Below are 24,988 nucleotides of genomic sequence, written 5' to 3'. Positions count from 1 at the left end.
AAGGAGAGTGATTTGGTTCATGATTGTCTGCTGCATACTCTGTTTGGATTGGTGTTATGAATGAAATTGGTGAGCGAAAAAAAACCTGGTGAAACTGAGACCACAAGAGTGGTGTTATCTCCGGGGTCCCCTTGTGAAATGAAACAGTGACAGAAAACCAAACAAACTACTACAGAGGGGCGTGACCTGTTTTGTATACTTTAGACATGCATCTTTTTGATCATTTAATACATTTGAATGTAGATTACATTATCCAAAGAGTGGGATTACAATGTTGATCTAGGGAAGCGTAAGATCTGTAGATCTATAGCATCTGCTATCGCATTTTTGATTACGTCAGTTTTTATACTGTACACTTAAATGCAATAATCACTTTAAAAACAATTTGTCTTCTTAGATGTCTTTCATTTCTGGAAAAATACCAGCATATGGGTTTTTGACACATTTCTGAGATTTATTACAGGTTGTTCTTAGTTACTTTACCCACATGTGTGCTCGTATACTCTTGAGTATTTTTCATTAATACTGAAATCGTATTTTTTTTTAATGATTTAAGTGATGTATGGCTCTTTTGTGGAGAGCCCTTTAATTTAAAATATGTAAAAGTCGAATTTTGTCAGCGTTCTTTCATGTTCGTGACTAGATTATGGTCTATCCATTTTGATATTTTATCAATCCCAACCTATTTATGTAAATGTGAATTCTAGTAAATGCCTATAGGGAAAAACCTTCATGTTACTAACTCCACATATGACAACACATCGAGTGTGTGCAGTGGAACGCCACTACACATGAGGTCAGGCAGTTCGGTACAACATGTTCCCTAAACAAAGAACACTGCCTTCGCTGGGCCCCAGTGTGGGTGCAGCATTTAGGTAGCAGAGAGAGAGAGAGACAGAGAGAGAGAGAGAGAGAGAGAGAGACAAAGACAAAGACAAAGAGCAGAGAAAGATTCTCAACTCTCGGTTAATAACAGGGAGTTTCCCCTACCTCAGGAAACAACCAAGCGCTCTCTCTCTCCTACCTTGCTCTTCTGCGAAACCATGTCGACAACTGAGAACAAAAAACTGTGACCAAACAGAAAGAACTGCATCGGAATGGAGACTCTGTTGTTGACTTTAAGTCATGTACATTCTGTCTCACTATTTCCCCTATGGACAGGGTGTTCATGTTTCTTTCACTGGAGAGACAATTCTGTAGTATCTATTGCCGTCTCTGCCTTTCAGGCATTTTTAAAGGTTGCTTCTAAAGTTGTTCTTCTTGCTTTTTACCTTCATTTTGGAGAGATCTGTACTCTAATGCCCTGTGTCAGATGATTTATTGGATTTCTGTAAACAGCTGTTTTTGCTGCAACATTGTCAACTTCAATTAAACAATGAATACAAAATGATAACAAAAGAAATTGCTTGTGAGAGTCTTGATCATTGAATTCTTGGGGCCTTTTTTTAACTATCAATTTGTAAATTAGACCAAAAAAAAAACGACTTACAGTAACTCAGTATAACTGTACACGACTAAATGAGCAACATTTGTTAAAGATGTCTCACTCATTACTGGGCTAATCTTGAGTTATACAGTATGTTCTTCAAATGCTACACATTGTCTCCCTCCATAGGCCAATGCTGAGCTCTCAGCCAAGTAATAGAATGCATGTGATGGGCTGGTCAGAGAAAACAAAAAGGGTAATGAAGGAATAAAGGTTGTTTTTCTTGTCTTGCACACAATTTTCAAATACTCCACATTGATTTAATAAATAAGACAGGAGTTTAACAGTTCATTTCTCATGTACAGTGGGGAAAATAAGTATTTGAACCCCTGCCGATTTTGCAAGTTTGGCCACTTGCAAAGAAATGTGTGATCTATAATTGTAATGGTAGGTGTATTTTAACAGTGAGAAATAAAATATCAACAAACAAATCCAGAAAACTGCATTTTATAACATGTATGACTTTATTTGTATTTGATGCAGAAAATAAGTATTTGAACCCCCAAGCAAACAGCAAGAATTCTGGCTCCCAATGACCAGTTATGTGTCTAAGAAGCACACAGATTAGTCCTCATTAGGCCTAACAAGGTACACCTAATCTCAACTGGTGACGTGTATAAAAGAAACCTGTCCAAAGAATCATACTTCACACCTTCAACCTCACCACCATGGGCACGACCAAAGAGTTGACCAAGGACGTCAGAGATAAGATTGTAGACCTGCACAAGGCTGGAATGGGTTACAAAACCATCGGCAAGCAGCTTGGTGAGAAGCAGACAACTATTGGTGTGATTATTCGTAAATGGAAGCAACACCAAACAACTGTCAATCGCTCTAGGTCTGGGGCTCCATGCAAGATATCACCTCGTGTGGTATCGGTGATCATCCGAAAGGTGCAGAATAACCCCAAGGGTAATAACCTCAGGGGGAGCTTGTGAATGATCTCAAGGCAGCTGGGACCACAGTCACCAAGAAAACCATTGGCAACACACTACGTCGTAATGGTTTGAAGTACTGCAGCACTCGCAAGGTCCCCCTGCTCAAGGAAGCACATGTACAGGGCCGTCTGAAGTTTGCCAATGAACACTTGAATGATTCTAAGGAGGATTGGGAGACAGGATGTGGTCAGATGAGACCAAAATCAAGCTCTTTGGCATCAACTTGACTTGCCGCGTTTCGAGGGGGAAGAATGCTGAATATGACCCCAAGAACACCATCCCCACCGTCAAGCATGGAGGTGGAAACATTATGCTTTGGGGCTGTTTCTCTGCCAAGGGTACAGGCCGACTCCACTGCATCGAGGGGACTATGGATGGGGCCATGTAACGTGGAATATTGGGCTCATTCCCTCCCATTGAAAACGCAACCTTAAGGATTTGGAGAGGATCTGCAAAGAGGAGTGGACCAAAATCCCTCCTGAGATGTGTGTAAACCTGGTGACCAACTACAAGAAAAGTCTGAAGTCTGTGCTTGCCAACAAGGGTTATTCCACCAAGTACTAAGTCATGTTTTGCTAGGGGTTCAAATACTTATTTTCCCCACTGTATGCCATCACTGCATATGAATAACTATGATGCAGCCCTACTCAGTATTAATCCACATTGAGATGTTAAGCTCTCATGGTGAAACTCTCAACATGGAACTCACCAGAAAACACTTTAGATTCATTATTTTTTTATTATAACTTAATGTGTGCGCGTGTGCATTTCCATGTATTCTTCAAATAACTGCACAGAAAAACCTTTTCTGCTCTTCAAAGAAAAACCATGTTTCTTTTTACATGCATGCATGCATCTATTTTCTGAGACAAACTGGTTACATCTGAAAGTTGCTTTTTAAACTGTCACCCCTGTGAAATTTCTGTAGGTGTTCCTCTAAATGTTTTTTTTTTTCTTTTTCTCAGAGACAGCCACAACCTACCTCACATGCATACGCTTGCACAGGCCTTCAGTCTGACAGGAAGCCTGGTTGTGATGTGTGCAGATACTTCCATTTAGGCGTCTTCTCAGGTTTACATAGAATTCTTCCTTACCCAAATGTCTTTCAGAACTGACTCATCATTCTGTGGAAGTGTGAATGCAAATCTGTGCTACTTTACCTTAACATTCTTGTTCTCAATTGTCATAAAGGCTTGATACATTATCTTTTCCTAAATTCATTATTATTTAAACTCCAAAATGACTTATTGGCTGCATATTGGAATTATAGAGTTTGTATGGTGCTGAGCAGCCCTGGCCAACACCAAGAACAGTACAGCTGGCACTGATGACAATCTTTCTGACATCCTGTGAGATCTGTTCTTGATTCTTTTTGTTACTGGAGTTTCATACCCTGAGATCAGAATCACAAAGTTCAAATATTTAAGCAGTCACTAGACACAACATATGATGAGAGCCTTTCTGCTTCAGTCAGCTTGGGCGCAAATGGGTCTTCCAAATTGACAATAACCCCGAGCATACTTCCAAAGTTGTGGCAAAATGGCTTAAGGACAACAAAGTCATGGTATTGGAGTGGCTATCACAAAAGCCCTGACCTCAATCCTATATAACATTTGTGGACAGGACTGAAAAGGCGTGTGCAAGCAAGGAGGCCTACAAACCTGAGTCAGTTACAGCAGTTTTGTCAGGAGGAATGGGCAAAAATTCCAGCAACTTCTTGTGAGAAGCTTGCAGAAGGCTACCTGAAATGTTTGTTCCATGTTAAACCATTTAAAGGCAACACTACCAAATACCAACTAAGTGTATGTAAACTTCTGAGAATGAATTTACAGAGAATGTGATCAAAGAAATAAAAGCTGAATCTAGTATTATTCTGACATTTCACTTTCTTAAAATAAAAGTCTAAAAATGTTCACTAGGATTAAATGTCAGGAATTGTAAAAAAAAAAATTGAGTTTAAATGTATTTGGCTATGATGTAAGCCTATGCACCCTTCTGAATTCAAGACAAAATATTCTACTTATGTGGCCCAAAACTGGTGAGTCTGTGCCTCAGGCAGATCCCAAATCTAAAGGGATATGACCACCTATACGCATATGCTAGCCTGACCAACCCATACACACTACAATCACTAGGGTCTGGAATTATTCTGTTTTGCTAATGAATGCTGAAATTAATCCAATTATATTGAATATGACTCAAGCAGCTAGCAGCTTGATCTCCAGAGCAGCCCACAGATGCGGACCACACTGCTAAACAGATACAACCGCAAAATCAAACTATCAGCCATAACATTCTCTACCTCAACAATTAATCAGAATGTAATCCATATTAATTTGAATAGACTTCTTGTGGATAAGACCATTTTCTAACACTCTATGCAACATATTGTGAAAATGCATCCCCTCCTGTCAAAAAACATCCCACTGCTCTCTGCTAGATCAAAAGACTGGATTGATATTTCAATTCCTCTTTTCTAGCAAAAACTGAGCTGAGATGACGCACATGCTACTCACATGCATCACCAATATATGAAGTATATGAAGTCAATCATGAAATAAACACCCTCAGAAACCCCAACAGCGTTAACCGTGCAGAGGGAAATCTATTATTTTACAGCACAAAACCTTTAACGCACAAGACGCCTAAGTCTTTCACCAAATCCCCCCGTATAGTTAGCGTCATTTGTCAAGATGAGACCACAGACTCGTCACAACGATGAGACAAATGTCATCGCATATCTATACCACCGTGCCATGTGGGAAGAACCACTCCTGCACACGATCTGACGTGAAACACGTCACAAAACTGTGGTCTGTCTGTCAGACGTGGGGACCCCTACTGATTCAGTTTCAGTTCTGTCAGTGACACTGCCAAACTCAAATGTCAAAGTAAATGACAAAGTGAAACGATAAAGCCTTTTTCTATAAATTAAAAGATTAGGTTCTTATGCTTAACAGTATGTTAAACAATGAGTGGGGATCAACAACAGACTGATTAAGGAAGACAACCTTTAACCATTGGTCTGAGACTAAAAGCTTAATCACAAATGTGACACTGATGAGATGATTATTAGGCTACATATATTCTGGTAAATTATAGTCATGATAATATAAGTATATAAGTCATTGCACCAAGGAGCATAGTAACATTGGTAACTTTGTAACTTTGGTGAGACCACTCGCAAAATGGTCTTGCTATATGTCACGTGTACACTTGCTTGATGTTTTGTTGTGTTAGGAAAGTTGTTGACTCGCTAGTTTTCATCATAAACATCCCTGCCAATGTTATTTATGAAAGAATTCGACATAGGCTGTAACCCTATTGGTGTCATCCCTGTCTCACGGAGATCTGTAGTTTATCTGTGAGGTCAGGAACCGCTATATTTCTCAGTGCTGTGGATGCAAGTGGGCATGTGTGCGTGTCTGTGTGTCTGTGTTTGTGTGAGGAAGCGAGTATGATACTGACCACATGCAACGTCATAATGGAACATGCTTTAAAACCAAAACAGGCAGGAGGAGCAGTAACGAAGTTCAAGACTGAACTCAATTGTTCGCAGTGAGATAAAATGGACTGTGCAAAATTGCATGCCAAACTAACTCGGTGTATCTGGATATTTGTGTGGACTTTGATACTTGATTGCATTGGAGGACTGTCTGTGAAATGCCCAGAAGGTAAAACATGACTGTTGTGATTTCTTTTTACAAATGTATTTACTGTCACCATATATATTTTTAAGGGTTTATGACGGCATGATATAATATTTTAACCCTTGAATGTCACCATATATGTATAATGTGCAGGTTCCACTTTGCAGGTTGTCTACTGTAACAATTGTGCTAGGAAAAACTCAAATTCATGAATAAAAAAGCTTCTATGGCATTGTCCTTCTTTTCACAGGTCAGCATGTTTCCACGGGAGAGTGTCAGCCCTGTCGTCTGCCAAACCATTTCTTAGAATCTGGCTACTGCCATGAGTGTCGAACTTGTGAACATGGTATGTATCTCATGGCTCACAAGCTGGCTTTCTGAAACTTTTCAATCAAAGTGGACCTTGCCTACCTCAACATGACATTTTCCTTAGTCTCAGAGAAGACACTTTGTTTGTCTCTGTCTCAAGGATAAACATGTCGATCAGCTACTGTTATCAAACTATAACACAGACAATGTAGGGGTTTCAATTTGTTGTATTTCTGAATGCATTCATTCATTATTTGGCTGACATGGGGACCCATGATGAAAACTGAGAGCTGATGCATGTACTCTCCCATTGCACAGAGGTCACAAAAAAATGCACGTCAACCTCTAACGAAGAATGCTCTTGCCGTCTTGGCTTTGATTGCACCAGCTTAGGCTGTGAGACGTGTGTGAAGCTACCGCACTGTGGGAAAGGAACACAACTCATAAAGACAGGTGAGGCCTCAACCCTTGTAATGAAGAGAGTGAAAGAAGAAGAGTGTTTAATTCATGTCCAAACAACAGAAAGCAAGAAAGTGTGTCTATGTTATTGAATTTATTGGAATTGAATAGTTATCATTTATACACCCTACATTTACAGTATGTTGGACCAGATGCTGGTAAATAATGCTGTTATTATATGATCAGACATCTGACAAAATAATTACATTTACAATTTAAACATGTCTTCATAAAGTAAATCTACATCATCTGATTCATTTTAGGCAAAGTCTAGGTGAAGCTCTATACACTGCAGCCTACCTTACTGTGGCTATGACCTAGCAGACTGTCTATACATTATATTGTATAGTATATATTAAGTTCTTTTTAAGGTAAGCCCAAGGCCTGCATAGTCCATCGCAGCTTAATTTAAAGTCAGCTATATCCTGTGTATAAGCAGGAATCCCATTTTTTTCTGGATATTTGGAACATAATAGCATGATTTAGCACCAGATTCAGGCAGCAAGGACAAAAGGCAGAGGCCTCAGTGTGGTATTTAAACAAAAGTAACTAAACCATATCCTGGCTTCACATGAAGATTGGTATCATGGCTGGATGTACCATTTCACTGTTGGCTTGCACCATGGCAATGGAGGAAACTATACAAGCATCTAAATGTGTTGTTGGTGGTGAGAGGCTGCAGGACGGCACCTAGTTACCATCCAAGCTTATATGGATGGCATGATGACGACAATGAAAACAACTACTCCATGTACCCGTTAGCTGTATGCCAAGTTGAATGACAATCTGAAATGGGCAAGGACAAAAATGAAGCACAGCAAATGTAGAAGTTTATCTTTCAGTAAGGGAAAACAGGTGGAAGAGAGGTTTTGTATTGAAGGTGAGGTGATTCCTTCTATTATAGAAAAACCTGTGAAGAGTTTAGACAGGTGGTAAAATTCCACATTGAGTGACCGAGGTCAGGTTTCAGAGCTTAAAAAATGAATTGTATCAGTACTATTGATAAGACCTGAAATTGTGGTGCTTGCAGTTTGGGCTTTAGCCACATATAAGGTGGTCTTTGACTGTGTATGAAGTTGCTATTTCAGGCGTGGAGAAACTTGAGTCACGTATAAGGTAACTAGGAAATGGCCTTTAGGAGTTACTAATGACCAGCTTGGCGGAGGAGTTCAAATGTGCCAAGACCAGCCTGGGGAGGAATTCGTCACAGTCTAAGGATCCAGTAGTCACACTACCGCAACGATAAAAGCAGGGAAGTAGTGGATCCACAAGAAGAGATTCAACATTTACAAGGCACATTACAGCATAGGCATATCATTGGTCAGTTACCGGATGGAAGATCAGGGTTTGGGCTAGGTGCCAGTTGGAAAGCATGGGGTAAGGGTACATTGCTGTAGAGGGGTCAGATGGTAACTATCTTTGTTCGCGAGCAAGAGGAGGGAACTAGACAAGCAGGAGTGGCTTCCCACACAAAGCAGGGGCAATGGATGAACTTGCATGATGTCGAGACTAAGAAGATCAGCTGGAGAGAATATTGGGCCACTTATAATGTTCTTCCTGGGTGGGTGAAGACGGAAGCTGCAAGTTGTGTTTGGGTGTAAACTAGCCTGACCCAGGGTCGCTACAGGGGAGGCATAATCAGATTTATGATTGATTGATGGTTGAGGTCAACTCTTTGCCAATTAATGACATCATTTATTTTATGCAAGAGGGGCTGAAAAGTGGATCCCAGCCACCTACAAACAGTACTGGCAAATGGGGCATTGCGCGGGATTGAAGATTGCTGGCTGATATCGGAAAACCACTTCAGTTCCAGAGTATTGTTGTGACTAATATGACACCAGACATGGTATTGTATTTTGACCGCATTGTTTACTTTATCAAGTTTGGCGTCATGGGCCTAATTCAACAAAACACTGATGAAGGAAGGTGCCTGCTTGAAAACCCCACTGAAAACCCCCTAACAGGTCCCTAGTACAACATGCAGAGCGTGTTGCGGCTGTCACCAGCCAGCTGTATGTTGTTGTTGTATCCTGCTGCTCAGGATGTATGGTTGGGAAGTTGTTATATTGGTTAGGGTAGGTTGTTGGGTATGAGTACTTGCATGTGACAGTGCACGTTGGACAGTCAGAGGATTGGCAGCTGTGGGACATCCACAACCAATAGCACAAAGAATTTAACATGTTTCAATCACAAACCATGAAATTAATTAGAATTTTTTTTTATCGCTTGACAGCCCTAATTTATTATAATTTTAACCACTCCAAAGTCAAAACTAATGCATTTGTTTTTAAATTTTTACAGGAAATTTCAACTTTTTATATTCTTGCCAGCCATGTACAAATAGTACATACTCTGACACTGTGAATGGCACTTGCAAACCGTTCATAAAGTAAGTAAATGCAGCATTGCATTATTTTAGCTGTATCATGTCAATTTGAAACCGAATGTCAATATGCTACTCTAAATTTCCGGATGCCTCTATGTCATTAACCACAATCTTGTCCACTTTTCACATGTGGTGATCAGGTGTCACAGCATGGGTTTGGATGAGGTCTTTCCAGGCAACAAAACTCACAATGCAAAGTGTGGTATAAAAGGCCTCACCACTAGTCAGGATATATTTATATTTGGGTCAATTTTTATTGGCCTTATCTGTTTGCTCATGCTGTTGGCTATCTGTGCTTGGAGGAATAAATCAAGGACGGCTTGGTCTGGTGAGTGATAAAAGCATCTATACTTTTTTCCTGAAATATATATTAAAAAAAAATATTGTCTTGATGAATGGCAATCATACCCTTTTTTCTCCGATGCTTCATAAAATGACAACATTCTATCCTTTACAGCTAAATACACCTCAAGATATAAGCCTAGGTTGGCTTCAGAAGCAGGCCACTTGCCCTTGTCAGTTGAAGAGAAGGGAACCAAAATCTCACTGGAGGCTCCTCTAAAAGATAACATTATCATGCCTGAAGCTGTATAGTTCAGCAACTGGATTTGTCTGTCTATATGAGTGTCTGTCAGAAGACCAACAGGTGCCAGCATTTTGTGTGTCATGGTAATAAGTATTTCCTACTCTGACACACCTGTGATAATAAGACTTCAAGCAGTAAACATTTATACATTTTATTTTTTTTCTGCTTGTAATCTCATATCCACTTACCCCTAAAATGCCATTTGATTCTTTCTATGATAGATTAGTAGCCTACATTAGAGCTGGCATGATTACCTTTGCCTCCAGGAGTTTGCGAAGTTGCTATTTTCTCTTATTACCGCAATATTTCTGCAAACAAAAGCAAAGTCATGGAATTTCTGCATTATTTGATTTAACCCAAAATTGCCACTATTTTAAACCTACATTTTTGAGAAATCCCACAGCAAATTCATTCACTTTTGTCCGCAACAATCACAACAAGCCCTCGCAAGATTCTGGAAGGACTGCTTTGTGGATTTGTACATGGCTTGCTCATTCTAATCTTGCAGCACTGTACCTACTGTAGGCTACTCATTAATGGCCATTCATGAGATAATCTTGATATGTATTTGTTTGCTTTGCTAATGATGGCGATTTCCAGTATATTGCTGAAAAATGTTGTTGTTGTTGTTATGTTATAAACTGTTTTGCTTGTTGCAGAGCTGAAAAATGTCTGTTACTGCTGTAAATTACACCTTTTAAATTAATTATTCATACAAAACTAAAGTCACTATAGTTTTCTAATGGTGAACCTTCATAGCTTATACTTATTAATAGTCTTGCAGGGCCAGACATTACAAGAGTTCACTGTCTGAGGAAAGATGAAGTCAACGAGGAGCTGCCTACAGGAGTTTCAGCTGAGATCCACCCCTAACTTTAGCATTTCTGTGTTCTTTTACCCCAAAACTTTCAATCCTCCTTGGAACCCCACCTTAAAGACACATTTCAATTACTTTACCTTTAAAGATGCAATCTTTCCCAACCATTTATGGCTTTCCATATTTAGTTCACTGCAGTCATGGAAAGGCATACAGGAAGGTCTATGTACAGTCTAAAATGTTGATGTACAGTTTTATATCATCAACTGATTCTCATTTCTTTCATGTGAAATTACCACCTGAGCTCCTATTGTAAGTTAAATATTATTTATGTGTAATGCCAAATCACCATGACTAAGTGGACCAGGCTAAGCTGCAGATGCACCATTCTGTCCCCGATCTCGGGTCTGCTGTACACTGCTGTTATGATGATTCATCTCTGCACTGATGACAGCATTGAAACGACCACAGCACACGGGGGGTAGTTAGTATTTAATGTAGGTGGTTTGACAATGTAGCACGTTAACTTCTAGTATTATGACCTATGTTACCCAGGAAAGACCGATTGCGCTGTTTGCACGTGCACACTGGCGTAATAATGACTAATCTCTGCACTGATGACAGCATTGAAAAGTCCACAACACAAAGGGGTAGTTAGTATCTAAAGTAGGTGGTTTACCAATTTAACATGTTAACTTCTAGTATTATGACCTATGTTGCACTTACCTTATGCGTTCTACTTGATCTAATCAAACAAATCGCAAAAAAGTCATAAAGTTGACATTGCAGTCCATACTAAGATGGAGAAACTGATGGCTATAGGGGATATTTTGAAAATAAGTATGTTGTCTAAATTGATCCTTCATGTGTTCAAGTTGCCCATGGTGTGATGAGCAGAACCAGGGATAGCAATAGCCTACTCCTGCCCAGGATACACCAGTTGCGCTGATCGCACGTCGACGCAAAGGAGCACGCCATAAAAACATATCGTGAGTCATATGACAAGAGGCAGTTCCTTTTACTGCACATTGCGCTACTGGAGGAAACCGTTTGGCAGTCTCCGTTTAGGGTAGTCAGCTTCCAATATTTCAGGATGTTGGCTCTAATTAATCGTCTTTTGGACTGGTTTAAGTCCCTTTTCTGGAAGGAAGAGATGGAGTTGACTTTAGTCGGACTTCAGTATTCGGGGAAAACTACATTCGTCAATGTGATTGCTGTGAGTTTAATCTCGACCTGTTGGGTTAGCTGTGAGCTAATGTTAGCTAGCCACCGTTTCCAGATACATGGCTAACATCGGCGTAATGTAGCTCAGTGAATTATAATTAACTTGGTGTGATCATCTAACGGAAGTCCACTTATTCCTTCAGCCATGACAGTGGTTGAGTGATATTGAATCTCGAATTTCGCAATAAGATGCCAGCATAAATTGGGTTGGTTCTGTTCAAGAGTTTGTTGACGTTAAACTGACTAAGGCCCCATACTAACATTAGCTAACTTAGCTTTAATAGGCTAGCTACTGGCAGCTGACTTAGCTGTTCAGCAACAGATTTAGCTACGTGTACATGACAGGTACCTAATCTTAGTTGATCAACGATACTTTAGTGGGATTACACCAACACATGGACAGCACACCTTATAGGCATGCATTTGGATGCTCTGTGATCAAGCTCTGTTGACATCACGAAATAGCTAGCAATGTAACTTTAATTACCAAGTAACGTTAACTTACCTAGCTAACGTAGCTAGCTAAGATGCTTGGCTAATGTTAACTATTATGATGGCCTCACTCTGTTGCATATTTATAACGCACTCAGATTAGTACAGACACTATTAATAATGTAATTCACTAGAAAGTGTTGTTAGTAACCTTACTTAATTTACCTTTAGAATGTTACGAAGTTTACTTCTATTAGTATGCTGGGCAAATGTATCAACATTTCCCCAGCTTGATAGTTAGGCTAGCTGGCCAACTCTCATCCAGCTTCACATCGTCATGCTAGACAGCTCACGTCATGCTAGTCATAGAAATTGGGAATATAGTGTCAAGTGAGATTTTGTTACGTTATTTATTTCTGTTCCTTGCGACCTACTTTTCAACGTGTTGAAACGTTAACCGTATGTTTAACTCCCGCTGATAGCAACAGCTAACATAGTGTATCACACTAGCACAAAGGATCGGGCGTCTCCTTGCGTCATCTTTTGATCTGAAACTTGAAACTGTTTTCATACTCATAAGCACATGGAAAACAAACCGGTCAGACTGGACACTAACACACTAACAACTTAGCTCGCTACTATGTTAGAGTCGCCATTACATTACAGCGTTGATTGTGTAATTGACGTTAGCTAAGTCTCTCAACTACCCACAAAGCAAGAACGAGAAGCCTGACAGCGTTTAGACTGGTTAACGTAATTTACGCTAATATTGCCTTAAATACTCAACGGCCTTGAAAATAATGGCGGAATATGCATTAATCTTAATCGTGATGGACCCCTTAGAAGAATTAACATGATTGAAGAGGCAGCAACATAAAACATGTTCTCATTGACAGCTGTAAACCGTTTCTTTTTGCCGGGGGGTTGCTTCACCTGACCTCAATATAGTACACCAAGAGCTAGAACACCCATCAAAGAGGGTATTTAGTATCAATAAAAGGTAATAGAGGTTGAGGGTTTATTTTGTACTTATTCACGTTATTATTTCAAAAATACCCCACTTAACCCCTTCAATGCAGTGCTACAGTTGACTGTCAATTAGCCATATTCCACAGATTGTACAACCTTTTGTACAAGAGGAGGTCAGATGAGTCAAAGCCAATATAGTGAAGATGCTGTTCAAGGACACAAAGCAGGTGGTCTGCACACACAGGTGGTGCGGATGCAACACATGCAGACTAGGGAGGGTCATTCAGTGAGGGAATGCTGCTTGTGCATGCACATGACATATTAAACAAACAATTTCAGCGACTTCTCTTTTTTGAGGCAACTTGTCAAAGAAGTTCCTTTTTTTTTCTCAGTTTCTTTTTTTCTTAGTAAACTCTCCGCCCCTCTTACAAAACCAGGAGAGAAAAAGGGTCAAGCATAAATCTGGTCAGCGTGTTAAGTGATGTGAGTGCTAGATGGCCATACATGGCAGCTTCAAAAGGTGTGTTTGTGAACACCCACGGGTGGAGTTCCTGGTATCCTATTTTAAAGAGCACTGTTATGTGATATCTGATGGTCAGCTCTTCAGACTTTCTGATGTCACCTAATTGCCTGTAACTGCAAATCAGCTATTATAAGATGGGAAACTGAAATGGGCGCTCAATGTATAGACTGCTGACCATCACAGGGCCTACACTGCAACCTTCAGTTAAGTTCTGTAAATGCAGAATCAGACCTATTGAGGTTTATCAGCACAATTGGAATTACAAACAGAGGTGAATAGGTAACATTTGGCTTCTCCCTGTTCATGCCCTGTCCTATAAGTAACTGCAGCTTTTAACAGGTGTAGCCAGTTACACAGAGGGAAGCTTTGCGATTAGTCTGTGTTCGTGAATTTTGGTGAGGAAATACAAGAATCCAAAGTCTGCACTGTATAGAATTGATCACCTGTAGCAGAAAGTAAACTTTGCCAATATGTGTGTCAAGCACAACCATTGATTTGGTCTCCTGAAACAGATTACTCAAAGTTGTTTCAGCACTGCAGTGGCAGAAGGCAATAGTAGGTAATCTGTCTGTCATAATCTGTCACTCAGAAACAAGCAGGCTTTTTTTTTTTTTTGTAACATGAGCCTTTGAAAAGGTCAGTGTATATAATATCATGAATTGTAAGATGAGTTAGTGCAAGGTGAAATGACTGTGGAAGTGATATTGTTGTAAAAGTGTTGGCACAAGCAACATATGCAATCAGAATCAATTAGGGGGCACACACACAACTTAAACAAGAGGGAACCCCAACTCCTCACTCTCCTGGAGGACAATATTTAACGCAAGGGACGCAGAAAATCATGTGTTATGGCACCAATTTAGCCTGGACCTCCACTGAGCCAGTGTCACAAGACTCAAAGCACTCTTTTCCACTCAGCAGCTTGGTGTAGTCAGGTGATGCATCAGTCATGTGCTTGTAGCCAGACAAAGGCCTGCTCACTTGCACACTCACTTGGCTCCTTATTGAGTTGAACAAAAGGAAGCACACCCCCCATGACCTTTCATAAGCTGCATCTGACCAGCTCTTAGTGGCTCTTATCAATGATGCTGGATGCAATGATTCTGTGTTCTTCTGGAAGGACCGAGTGGCTTAAGCAGTGCAACTTTCAGCCTCATGCTTATCTTGTTTGAATGAATGTAATTTAACTGTTTCTCTCTGTATGAATAATTTTTGTGTGTGTGTATGCATGCGCATAGTTCATTTTCCCATTCATTCATTTAATCACTTTAACAACGCAATTGGATAATGATGATGATGGAGGAGAAATATTACCACATTATTACCAGTGACAAGGAAAAAGTGCACTAGGCAATACCACAGAAGAGGTTCACGTTTACTTTTTAACAAGATATTTTGCACTGTAGTCAAGTTAAATTATTTTGTGAGGGTCAGTATATCCTGCATACTGAAGCTGTATCCACTCAGAACATTAGGTTGTTGGTCAGAGCAAATTCTCGGAAACAGAAAAATCACGCCGAAAACACTCAAACAAGGGGCAAGGTCGTATTGGGACTGAACATTGTCTTTTGACAACCTTTAACCATGCAGCTGATGTTTTTTTTTCTTCTTGTATTCTAGTCGGGTCAGTTCAGTGAAGACATGATACCTACTGTTGGGTTCAACATGAGGAAGGTCACAAAAGGAAATGTAACAATTAAGGTATGATAACCTCAGCAACACTCTGCACTGATACTGATTGCCATACCCCAAGTAGCTTCAGCAGACATTAGCTAAAAAAAATGGTGATAAATTAATTTATTTCCCATTATCTTGCAGCTGATATAATATTAGCTAACTTCTACCTGTTATGCAAATGTGTTTGTTCCAACCAAATATACCTCATATACTACAAAAGACCACAAGCTTATGTTTTGAAGTGAAATAGTACATCGTATCCTGCAAAACACAACAAGCTTATGTTTTGATGTTGTGATCAGATCTGGGATATAGGAGGGCAGCCACGGTTCCGAAGCATGTGGGAGAGGTACTGCAGAGGTGTCAATGCAATAGTGTAAGTAGATGACCTGTCTCACTAGGCACCATAGGTCACCTGTGTCCCATCAGACCTGTGTTAAAAAGTGGCATGAATTGTATGATTAACTGTAGTGGAGATGGGACCTGTTTCAGTTGTTTGTGTTGAATGCTGTTGATGGCTGAGTGAAACAGACTAGCGACGTTAAGGCTCATGCTCTCGCCCTCAGGTACATGGTGGATGCTGCAGACCGAGAGAAGGTGGAGGCGTCCAGGAATGAGCTTCACAATCTTCTAGACAAGCCTCAGTTACAAGGAATACCTGTATGCAAGCCCCTGACTCCAACCACATTTTTCTGTAATAAGTAAACATAATGTGTGTGCTTGAGATACTGTCCCTGTTTACCTTGGGACTGGTTGGATTGTCCTCTCTCACTGTCTCTCTCTTAATGCCGTGTTTGCAGGTATTGGTGCTTGGCAATAAGAGAGATCTAACCACTGCCCTGGACGAGAAAGAGCTCATTGAGAAGATGTAAGTAAGATCAAATGATCAGTGCCTATCAGACCAATTAGTCTTGGAACTGTTGTCCGAGCATGAACTTACTGTACATGGTCCAAAGGTACAAGCTTACTGTACCAGTAGATCTGTGAATTACAAGAACAATCAGATGTTCACATACAGTTGGCTTGTCTGTATTCTGGTTTTAGTCTCAGTTTAGAAAGTGAACCAGTGTTATTCAGACAGTAGCCCTTTCTGTGGCTTCACACCAAGTGCTACTGTTAACATGGCACGTAATCAAGCAGCTAGAATCTTCAGTTGTGAAAGGAAGTGGTTGGAAGTAAGCGCAGTCAATTTGGTAAAAAGCATACTCCACCTTTTCACTCGCAGGTGATCATTGCACTGTTTTGCATGGTCTGACTTAAAGGGTGAAATGGTAGGAAAGGCAAGTCGGGTTCTGAAAGTGGCTGGTGTCTTTTTGTTTGGAAATGACTCATTTAGTGTCAAATGACTAATTCTGTTATTTTTCTTTGCTTGTATAACTAGTTACTGCTAGTGACTGATTGCGGTCTAGATCAAAATGTCTTTGAATAACCATGTAGACTATCAGATTTGTCCAATGCTAGTTGGTTTTGTTTAAAGATGCAGTGTGTAGGATTCAGTGGCATCTAGCGGTAATCCCCACCCACCCCTTTCTTTTCAAGTGTAGTAGAATTTACGGTGCCCGTCAGCTGCCAGTCAGCTGCCAGTAGCTACTTCCAAAATGATGTCGTCATCTACGATCGCATTGAGTAGCCACAATATATCAAGTGATATGTCTTTAAAACTATAGGTCATAGCCATGGACTGTAAATTGTGAAGTTTGGCTATGTTAGTTGTTGGCTGACACAAGCTCCAGAGCTTTTTTGTGTAACGGTACACTTTTATTGGCAATAATGTTCAGCTGCTGTAGGCTGAACTTGGCAACATCACCTGGATCTTTTGAGTCCAAAAAACAAAGATAAATTCTAGTTTTTGCGCATAAATGTAAAAATTGCAATCCTGGTAGCAATAAGATATTTTCCAACATTTTCATCGGCGATTTCCATCTGGGAAAGGCGTACCCCAATGTGTTTATCCTTGTTTTCTGCTGCCGCCTGTCCCGATTTAATTTTAATTTTGTTTCATGTTTTCACTTCTTTGACAATGAGGATTCACACACCCTTGCATCTTGTGCTAAATAAGGATGGTCCTCCATTTGTTTGTCAAAAATTGGGTTCTCAGACTTCTCCTAACACAAAATGGTTAGCCAGCCGTTGATTCCTCTTCCTTCTCCGTCTTCCAACTGGCGCCCCTTCAGCATAGAAACGTAGCTACTGTAGAAACACGGCGGCCTCTGTGGAAGGTGACCTGCCCCCATGTAGATATGAAGGGCTTATTTTAAGCTAACAAAAAGACAATGATTCGTAGTTACTGGTGATTATACACAAAAAAAAAACATTATTAATTTATTGATTATTAATACTACATTCCATTTATATTAATAGATCCCTGTAAATCTTACACACCCTATAAGGTTAAAGCAGCAGTAAGAGGTTTTGATCTGAAGCTAGTGAGCCAACTGCTTAAAAGGCATGCAAAGACCTAGGATACATGACCAACAGCCCAGTTCACACCAGTGATCGCTTGCTAACATGTTAACTATTGATCTTTTGGTGATAAAGCTGGAAATGTGCTGTGAAAGATTTCCTTACATTTTCTTATGGTGTTCTGGCCTGAAACACAAAACTCCATAGTGCATAACCTGGATGGCTAGCGGGAACAACGCTTATCTGTCCTTCACATGACTATATACCATGAAAGGGAATTTGAGAAAGATGCCAAAACTAGTTGTGACAACTTGTTGCAAAGTGTAGCTTTAAGGGTCATTCTCATCAGTTTTTAGAGTACATTACCTGTGCATTAATACTTTTCTACATACCTTTTTTCTTGCACTGGCGGTAAAAAGAGTTTTTGTGACGCTGATCTTTCCAGTGGTTGCTGCACCGTGTGATTTACATGAGTTCCACACTTGGGGAAGTGGTGTGTTTCTCTCTCATTGTGTCTTGGTTGTTTCAGTTTAACCATCCTTGTCTTGTTTCTGGTCGGATGGAAAAAGTTTGCTCCAAGCAACCATGTACGTCACAGAAAGTTCCGTCAGTGTCATTGGCCTTAAGGTCTCTTGCCAGAAAAAAAAAAAAACCACTGCCATCTAGTGGCTCAGGAATTAGCAGTGTTCACTGTAACTCTTGTGGTGAATTCTGAAGTGTATTTGATCACTGACTGTGGTGTTGGACCAGGAGGGTTTCAATCTCATTTGTGAGTACAACTCATTCGATTTTGTTTTTCTCCTTAGGAATCTGGCAGCCATACAGGACAGAGAGATCTGCTGCTACTCTATTTCCTGCAAAGAGAAAGACAATATAGGTAAGGCCTCTGACAGTCACTTGCTTATCATTTTCTCAAGTCAAGCCACTCATGCCAAACATACTTTTTGAACAGTGATTGCTTCCTCACTTAAGAACAGTATGTACCAGCAGTCTCCCACTGATTGTGACCTATCTTCACTTCACAGATATCACACTGCAGTGGCTGATCCAGCATTCGAAATCACGAAGGAGCTGAGAAAAACCTGAGAAAAACAAACAAACTGCATCTCAGCTGTTTCTGCTGCCATGTTCTTCTCATGCCACTTCCTGCTCACTGTGACGTACAGTTTTCCATCCTGCACACACTCATCTCACTGCCCCATCTCCCAGGCTCTCGCCCAATTCCGTCTCGCCGTGATCTTCGTCCCTCAAGTGTTTTGTATGTGCCCCCAGAAACCTGTGGAATATGCCCCTCAAGTCAAGACACCAAGAGAATGTTAGCCATGTGCTAGTTCAGATAGTCCATTTCAGGAAGCCAGTTGGTAGTCCAAAGTTGAAGCCAAAAGTGGCCCCAACTGTCTACCCCTTTGTCCTTCAGTGTACCGAAAGGTTGTGACCCTCCCCTCCATGACCCAGTGGCAGGCTGGATGAACCACTCGCCCAAGTTCTCTGGATCCTAAGGGGATGGGGCTGTGTGCAGACCAGGGGGTGGTGAAGTGGACTTGGATGCCTCTTGTCATGTTGTGTGTAGTCTGTTTATGGGTATTGCCTTTTTTGCCAAAATGGTGTGTTTTCCCATGAGAAAGCAAAATGATACAAAAATAATAATAATGACGTAAGAGCAATGAAGTAAATGAAACAGCCCAACTGTTGGACTATTAAGGTTTTTATTTAAGGTGAACATACGCGAGTGTAATTTGAAAGAACAGATGTGTGAATGTATTAAAGGTTGAGCTGAGGGCTGCCTTTGATAGTGATATTTGTGAGGTGTGAGCTTGGATAGAGGCAGAATTAAAAGTGCCTTGTGCAAAATCCCTCACCTCTTCTGCTACAACCACGTACCAGGTGTGCCTACCTGGACTAAGGTTATCACGAAGAAAAGGACATCTTGTCTGTTCAAGAAATAAAAAGGCATGCTTTTAAATGTAGCTCATTGTACCGTTGTCATTATCAAAATGCAAAAATGAATCCGCTTTAACTTCTGTGTAAAGTAAGTTCAGTTCATTAAATAGCCAAGTATTTGGAACCCCACCATTATCAATGCACTTTTGTAAATAAAACAGTAAATAAACAGATTGTAGTGTATGAAAGATGTTTCATTAATTGTGTGTGCTTGTTTGATATGGTTTTGTCCAAGCTGAACATATCCATGTAGCACATCAAGCGATTTCTAAGATGAGTTGTCAACAACACCTCCGGACCTGTATTTGTACTATGGCAGTACAAAGCCGACTCTGAAACGTACAACGGCATATGAGGGCCATTTTAGGTGAAATAAAAACTACGGGCCTGAGGTAGGCGCCTAATATTCCGAGAAGAAACTCAAAATTTCTGAGATTAAAGTCGTAAATTGAGAAGAAAAAAACATTCAAATGACGTCAATAAGATGTAAATGGTCCTGTCTACTCAGAAGCTACACAGCAGCTACCGGGCGTCTGTCCAGCGTTGCCATTGAGCGTCAGTCACCGACGTCCCCCTCGAAAGTCAACTGTTGTTAACCGGTGGCGTGGTGAGGTTGATCCAGCGATGTGGCTCTTTGACAACACAACTAGCCTCTTTTTCGAGTTTTCTCGTACATTTAGACTAGGAGTGTATTATCTCAGAGAATATCCGAGTTTCCTAGTAAAGGAAAGGAGTTTTTTTTCTCGGTATTACTTTTTACGTTTTTTAAACCTACGTAGAAATGGGTAGAAGCAGGATTAGCCATAAACCTGCCAAAAAAAAAAAAAGAGCAACATTTTCAACAGACTTGTGTTAATTAAAACGAGATAACACAACTTCTCTAAAGCGCTTACTTTAAGGAATAGTGAAATTAGACAGGCATGGCTTTTTCTCGTCCCTGAATAGAATAAAATCCGGAGACTGCCAAATGTTATGTCGTAGGGCCTACAAGTAACTGGCATTTGAAGAGAGCTAAACTTTTGTCAATGATCTTAGGCGTCCACATGCTGTTAATCGATATGTCACTTGGCTCTACATATTAGGCCTATGCATTTATAAAATGACAGTTGAACGATTTTCATATCATTAAGACACTGGAAGTTTTTTGCCGTCATCTTCATTCTAGTGTAGTTCATACACACTTGTGGCTTTCTCATTGGCTTGTAAGTTCAGCCATTTCTCTGAAGAACTGCATGCCACGACAACTTTCAGAATCGTTAATTGACACTCAAAGTCGCCAATCACTGGGCCCAGTATGACGATTCAAGATTTCAACCAATCATCTTGGGCACAGTGGGAGAGGCGAGAGGCTGGTTTGTTGACAGGATCTGTATGAAGGTGTTGAGAAAACTACATGTTTCGAGCTAGCTAGCTACAGTTCGTATTGTAATGTTAACGTAACTCGAAGTAAATTAAATTATGAGTTTTAATGTCGACTTCAGGCAAAGATGCAATGGAGGTCAATAGTGCTGGGTTTACTTTTCTTAAGACTGGCTCTCAGTTGTGTTTTATGGCTCGCATTTGGGTTGGGACCTAGCTGGGGATTCAACTTCCCAATCAATTTCAATTTTAATTTGCACAAAATCGAACTTCTGAAGGATGGCGACGCAGCATCCCCGAGGACAAATACATGGTCCCAGAAAACGTATGGCAGTCATAATGATCCAGGAAAGACCTGCTCGAAGGTTGGAGAAAATTCGCCCAAAAAATCTTATCTTAGTTTCTTTGAAGATGGCAGAGACGAATATGATAGGAAGTATAGTTCCTTCCCGGACACTCTCAAGACCGAAATGAGACTTTTAGCGAAAGACATGTTCTACTTTGGATATGACAATTACATGAAATATGCTTTCCCAGAGGATGAACTTAACCCGATTGACTGTCAAGGAAGGGGACCTGATGTTCTTAACCCGTACGTGTTTTTGCCTTCTCGAAACTGTATCGGCGCACGGTTAGCCTAATGCAGATTAGCTGCCTGGCTAATGATAATGGGCAGCTAATTATCTGTCTGGCTAGCTGGCCATTTAGCTGGAGATGCATAGTGAATGCTAGGTAAATTAGCTAGCAGACAGTCTCATGAAATGTTTCAGTTTCTTTATTGTCATTTAACGTTACCCGTACCGCAGAAGTGGTTAGCTAGCCAATTGCAGTAGCTACAATGGCAGCATTGACGTTAGATTCCTGGTCAGGGATAGCCAGCAAGGTAAATCGGCTTTTCTAAAATGCCTCAAACACATTTTCTAGTCATATCGTAAACTGCTTAAGACATTACATTCCCTGTATGGCACATAACCATAGTTATCACATTTCCATCAAATGAGCACAGAATGTGTCTGTTTTTTGAAGGTCCAACATCAATATCAACGATGTTCTGGGCAACTACTCTTTAACCCTTATTGATACACTGGATACATTGCTGGTAAGTGATTGTTTTCTTATTATTGTAGTATTGTTGTGGACAAGCAACACCCAGTGCAGACCAATCCGTTCAATATAGTCTAGAGCAAACTGGAACTGGTCTTTCCCCTCTGACAGTACAGAGATATGTGGCATGTTGAAGGCAAATCCATTTTCTAACATAAGGTTATATTTTGGCAAACCAAAAGTAACTACTGGAACTATAACTGGGAGGTAAACGCACGGGACACCTGATAGCCTGTTTTGTCTTTGAATTGTTGTACATGTATCAGCAGAAGCAGATCAGGGTGATGCCATGTCAAGTTCTTCCACATAGGTGTAATGCAGGAAATGATGAACATAATGCCAACAAGGACATTCAGCCATACCTTTCCTCCTAGATTCTTGGAAATGTGTCCGAGTTCCACAAAGCTGTCAAACTGGTGATTGACACTGTGTCCTTCGACAAAGACTCAACTGTGCAAGTGTTTGAGGCCAACATAAGGTTGAACATTATTTCTCATCTAATCTGTAGCTTTATCTTCAAGCTTGATTCTTTTTCTCCTGCAATATTCAGGTGAATTACTGCAGACATTGGTGTAGGCTTTATTTAAATGACATTTTGCTGGCCATAATGGTTTAGGTTCACTGCATGTTAGAAGAAGGAATTCATCTGTAAACCACTTTGGTTCCACTCTGAAAGCAAATTCCATTTTCCAATATCAGATGACCAAGGACTTCAGAGACCAGTGATGTGCAACAAGCATTCATCCCTGTTTGTTTAGCTGTACAGTAATTAACATTAGGATAATTCCCCCGGCTATTCTCATGACCTCGTGTCTCATTCTACCTTCTGCCCCTCTCTGTAGGATTCTTGGGAGTCTGATCTCAGCTCACATTCTCCTGACAGACCCACACCACCCCTTTGGAGACGTGAGCCTGGAGGACTATGATAACGAGCTCCTGCATATGGCCCATGATCTGGCTGTCCGACTGCTTCCAGCCTTCGAGAACACTGACACAGGCATCCCCTATCCCAGGGTACGCACCCGCAGCACAGAGCTCTTTCTATACAATTTGTACCAACCGTGATCAGCTTATTTCTACATTGGATTTCTGTTTGTGTCTTTATTGTGTGTGTGTGTTCAACATGATAAAGATGTTCCGATGTTCCAAAGTTTATGTTTATATCCATAGAAGTACTCTGTTCCCAAAGCTAAACAAGGATGTTTGTCCAAAATGTCCTGTATGTCAAGAAGGCTGATAGGTGTGGTGGCTCGATTGATTCAATGGTGGGGTTTATGGCATTGTGGCTGCAGGTGAACCTGATGAAGGGCGTTCCCCCCGACAGTGTGAACGAGACGTGCACTGCAGGAGCGGGGTCTCTGCTGGTGGAGTTTGGCATCCTCAGCCGCCTGATCGGAGACTCCACCTTCGAGTGGGTGGCCAGGCGGGCTGTGCGTGCGCTCTGGAGCCTGAGGAGCAATGAAACTGGCCTGTTGGGTAAGGAAGCGATCTGTTTTTGGCTCGTTCACATACAAAGTTAACTCTCTGAGATGCTTCCCTGCGGTAATACTGTAAAGAGAAGTGAAACTGTGGTGTTGAGCTCTCACACCACACTTGAGTCTCCTTCTGCGTGTGAAAATGTTATTTGATATTATTATAACATTATCCACAGACCTGTTTGAGTGCAGCACACAACAAAAACAATATTAATGTTTTTTGTTTTTAATGGTATGACATTTCATTCAGTACTGGTGGACATTTGATCAGAAGCTATCTTATGTGTCATTTTGAAGCCACTCACCACTGCTTAGATAGAGCATGTTTACTTCAACAGTTGCTTCTTCACCCATCGACTCACTCATTCAAGGTGCTTTGGTTGTGTCTATGCATCCAGTATGTTCTTTTCCCATATCTATTTGTTCACTGTTCTACGTGTCACTCACCTGCCTGTTCATATGCCCCCTCCTCCCTAAGGTAATGTGGTGAACATCCAGACAGGCCAGTGGGTGAGCAAGCAGAGTGGCCTGGGTGCAGGGATGGACTCCTTCTACGAGTACCTGCTCAAGTCCTACATCCTTTTTGGAGAGAAAGAGGACTACCGCATGTTTAGTGCAGCCTACGAGAGCATTCAGATTCATCTCAGGAGGGGGTGAGTCTTTGAGACACACTGGGAAATGATCACTGGTAGTTGGGATTAAGTCTATTCTCTAATTTACTTGCATGTAAGAAGTAAATTGACTGTGTGTATGTGGTAGCTTAATCCATTTTGTCCTTATTTTGAAAGCATTAAAACAATTAAAAGGAAAGAAAGGCATTAAACAATTCACATTCACAGTCTATGTCACTGTGCAATGTCAAGCGTAGCTATGGCTGAGGATGACGCATGTAATCGTGAAGCACATTCCTAGTCATGCGCTTGATGAGCGACGTGACATGACGTGTCGAGTCACGCTCCGTGATGACACATGTGCGTCTCTGCAGGAGGGAGGCGTGTAACGAGGGTGAGGGGGACCCGCCACTCTACGTCAATGTGAATATGTTCAGCGGCCAGATCATGAACACCTGGATCGACTCCCTACAGGCCTTCTTCCCAGGCCTTCAGGTGGGCACCTCCCCACCTCACTCCCACCTCACTCCCACCTCCTCACCTCACTCCCACCTCCTCACCTCACTCGCACCTCCTCACCTCACTCGCACCTCCTCACCTCACTCGCACCTCCTCACTTCACTCCCACCTCACTCG

General features: G+C 41.0%; 3 protein-coding genes across 3 annotated transcripts; all 3 read left to right on the top strand.

Annotated features, from left to right (window-relative positions):
- Nucleotides 1-6,324: 6,324 nt before the first annotated feature.
- Nucleotides 6,325-10,794, top strand: LOC122132036 (tumor necrosis factor receptor superfamily member 9-like; the record flags this gene model as incomplete). Its single annotated transcript, XM_042706791.1, has 5 exons — nucleotides 6,325-6,420; nucleotides 6,702-6,836; nucleotides 9,147-9,234; nucleotides 9,372-9,559; nucleotides 9,689-10,794. Coding segments are annotated over 5 exons (644 nt in total), but the record flags the coding sequence as incomplete, so codon positions are not given.
- Nucleotides 10,795-11,639: 845 nt separating this feature from the next.
- Nucleotides 11,640-19,991, top strand: arl8ba (ADP-ribosylation factor-like 8Ba). The gene is made up of 7 exons (XM_042706790.1): nucleotides 11,640-11,850; nucleotides 15,403-15,483; nucleotides 15,762-15,835; nucleotides 16,026-16,119; nucleotides 16,260-16,327; nucleotides 18,669-18,739; nucleotides 18,888-19,991. Exons 1-7 carry the CDS (start codon nucleotides 11,728-11,730, stop codon nucleotides 18,935-18,937), a joined length of 561 nt encoding a protein of 186 aa, XP_042562724.1. The 5' UTR covers nucleotides 11,640-11,727; the 3' UTR covers nucleotides 18,938-19,991.
- Nucleotides 19,992-21,124: 1,133 nt separating this feature from the next.
- Nucleotides 21,125-24,847, top strand: LOC122132037 (ER degradation-enhancing alpha-mannosidase-like protein 1; the record flags this gene model as incomplete). Its single annotated transcript, XM_042706792.1, has 7 exons — nucleotides 21,125-21,754; nucleotides 22,189-22,261; nucleotides 22,641-22,744; nucleotides 23,109-23,280; nucleotides 23,559-23,742; nucleotides 24,220-24,394; nucleotides 24,727-24,847. Coding segments are annotated over exons 1-7 (1,293 nt in total), but the record flags the coding sequence as incomplete, so codon positions are not given.
- Nucleotides 24,848-24,988: the final 141 nt, after the last annotated feature.

This window comes from Clupea harengus, unplaced genomic scaffold (assembly GCF_900700415.2).
Source record: "Clupea harengus unplaced genomic scaffold, Ch_v2.0.2, whole genome shotgun sequence".
NCBI classification, from domain to species: domain Eukaryota; kingdom Metazoa; phylum Chordata; class Actinopteri; order Clupeiformes; family Clupeidae; genus Clupea; species Clupea harengus.
The sequence above is the reverse complement of the archived record's forward strand: the minus strand, read 5'-3'. Positions and strand labels throughout refer to the sequence as shown.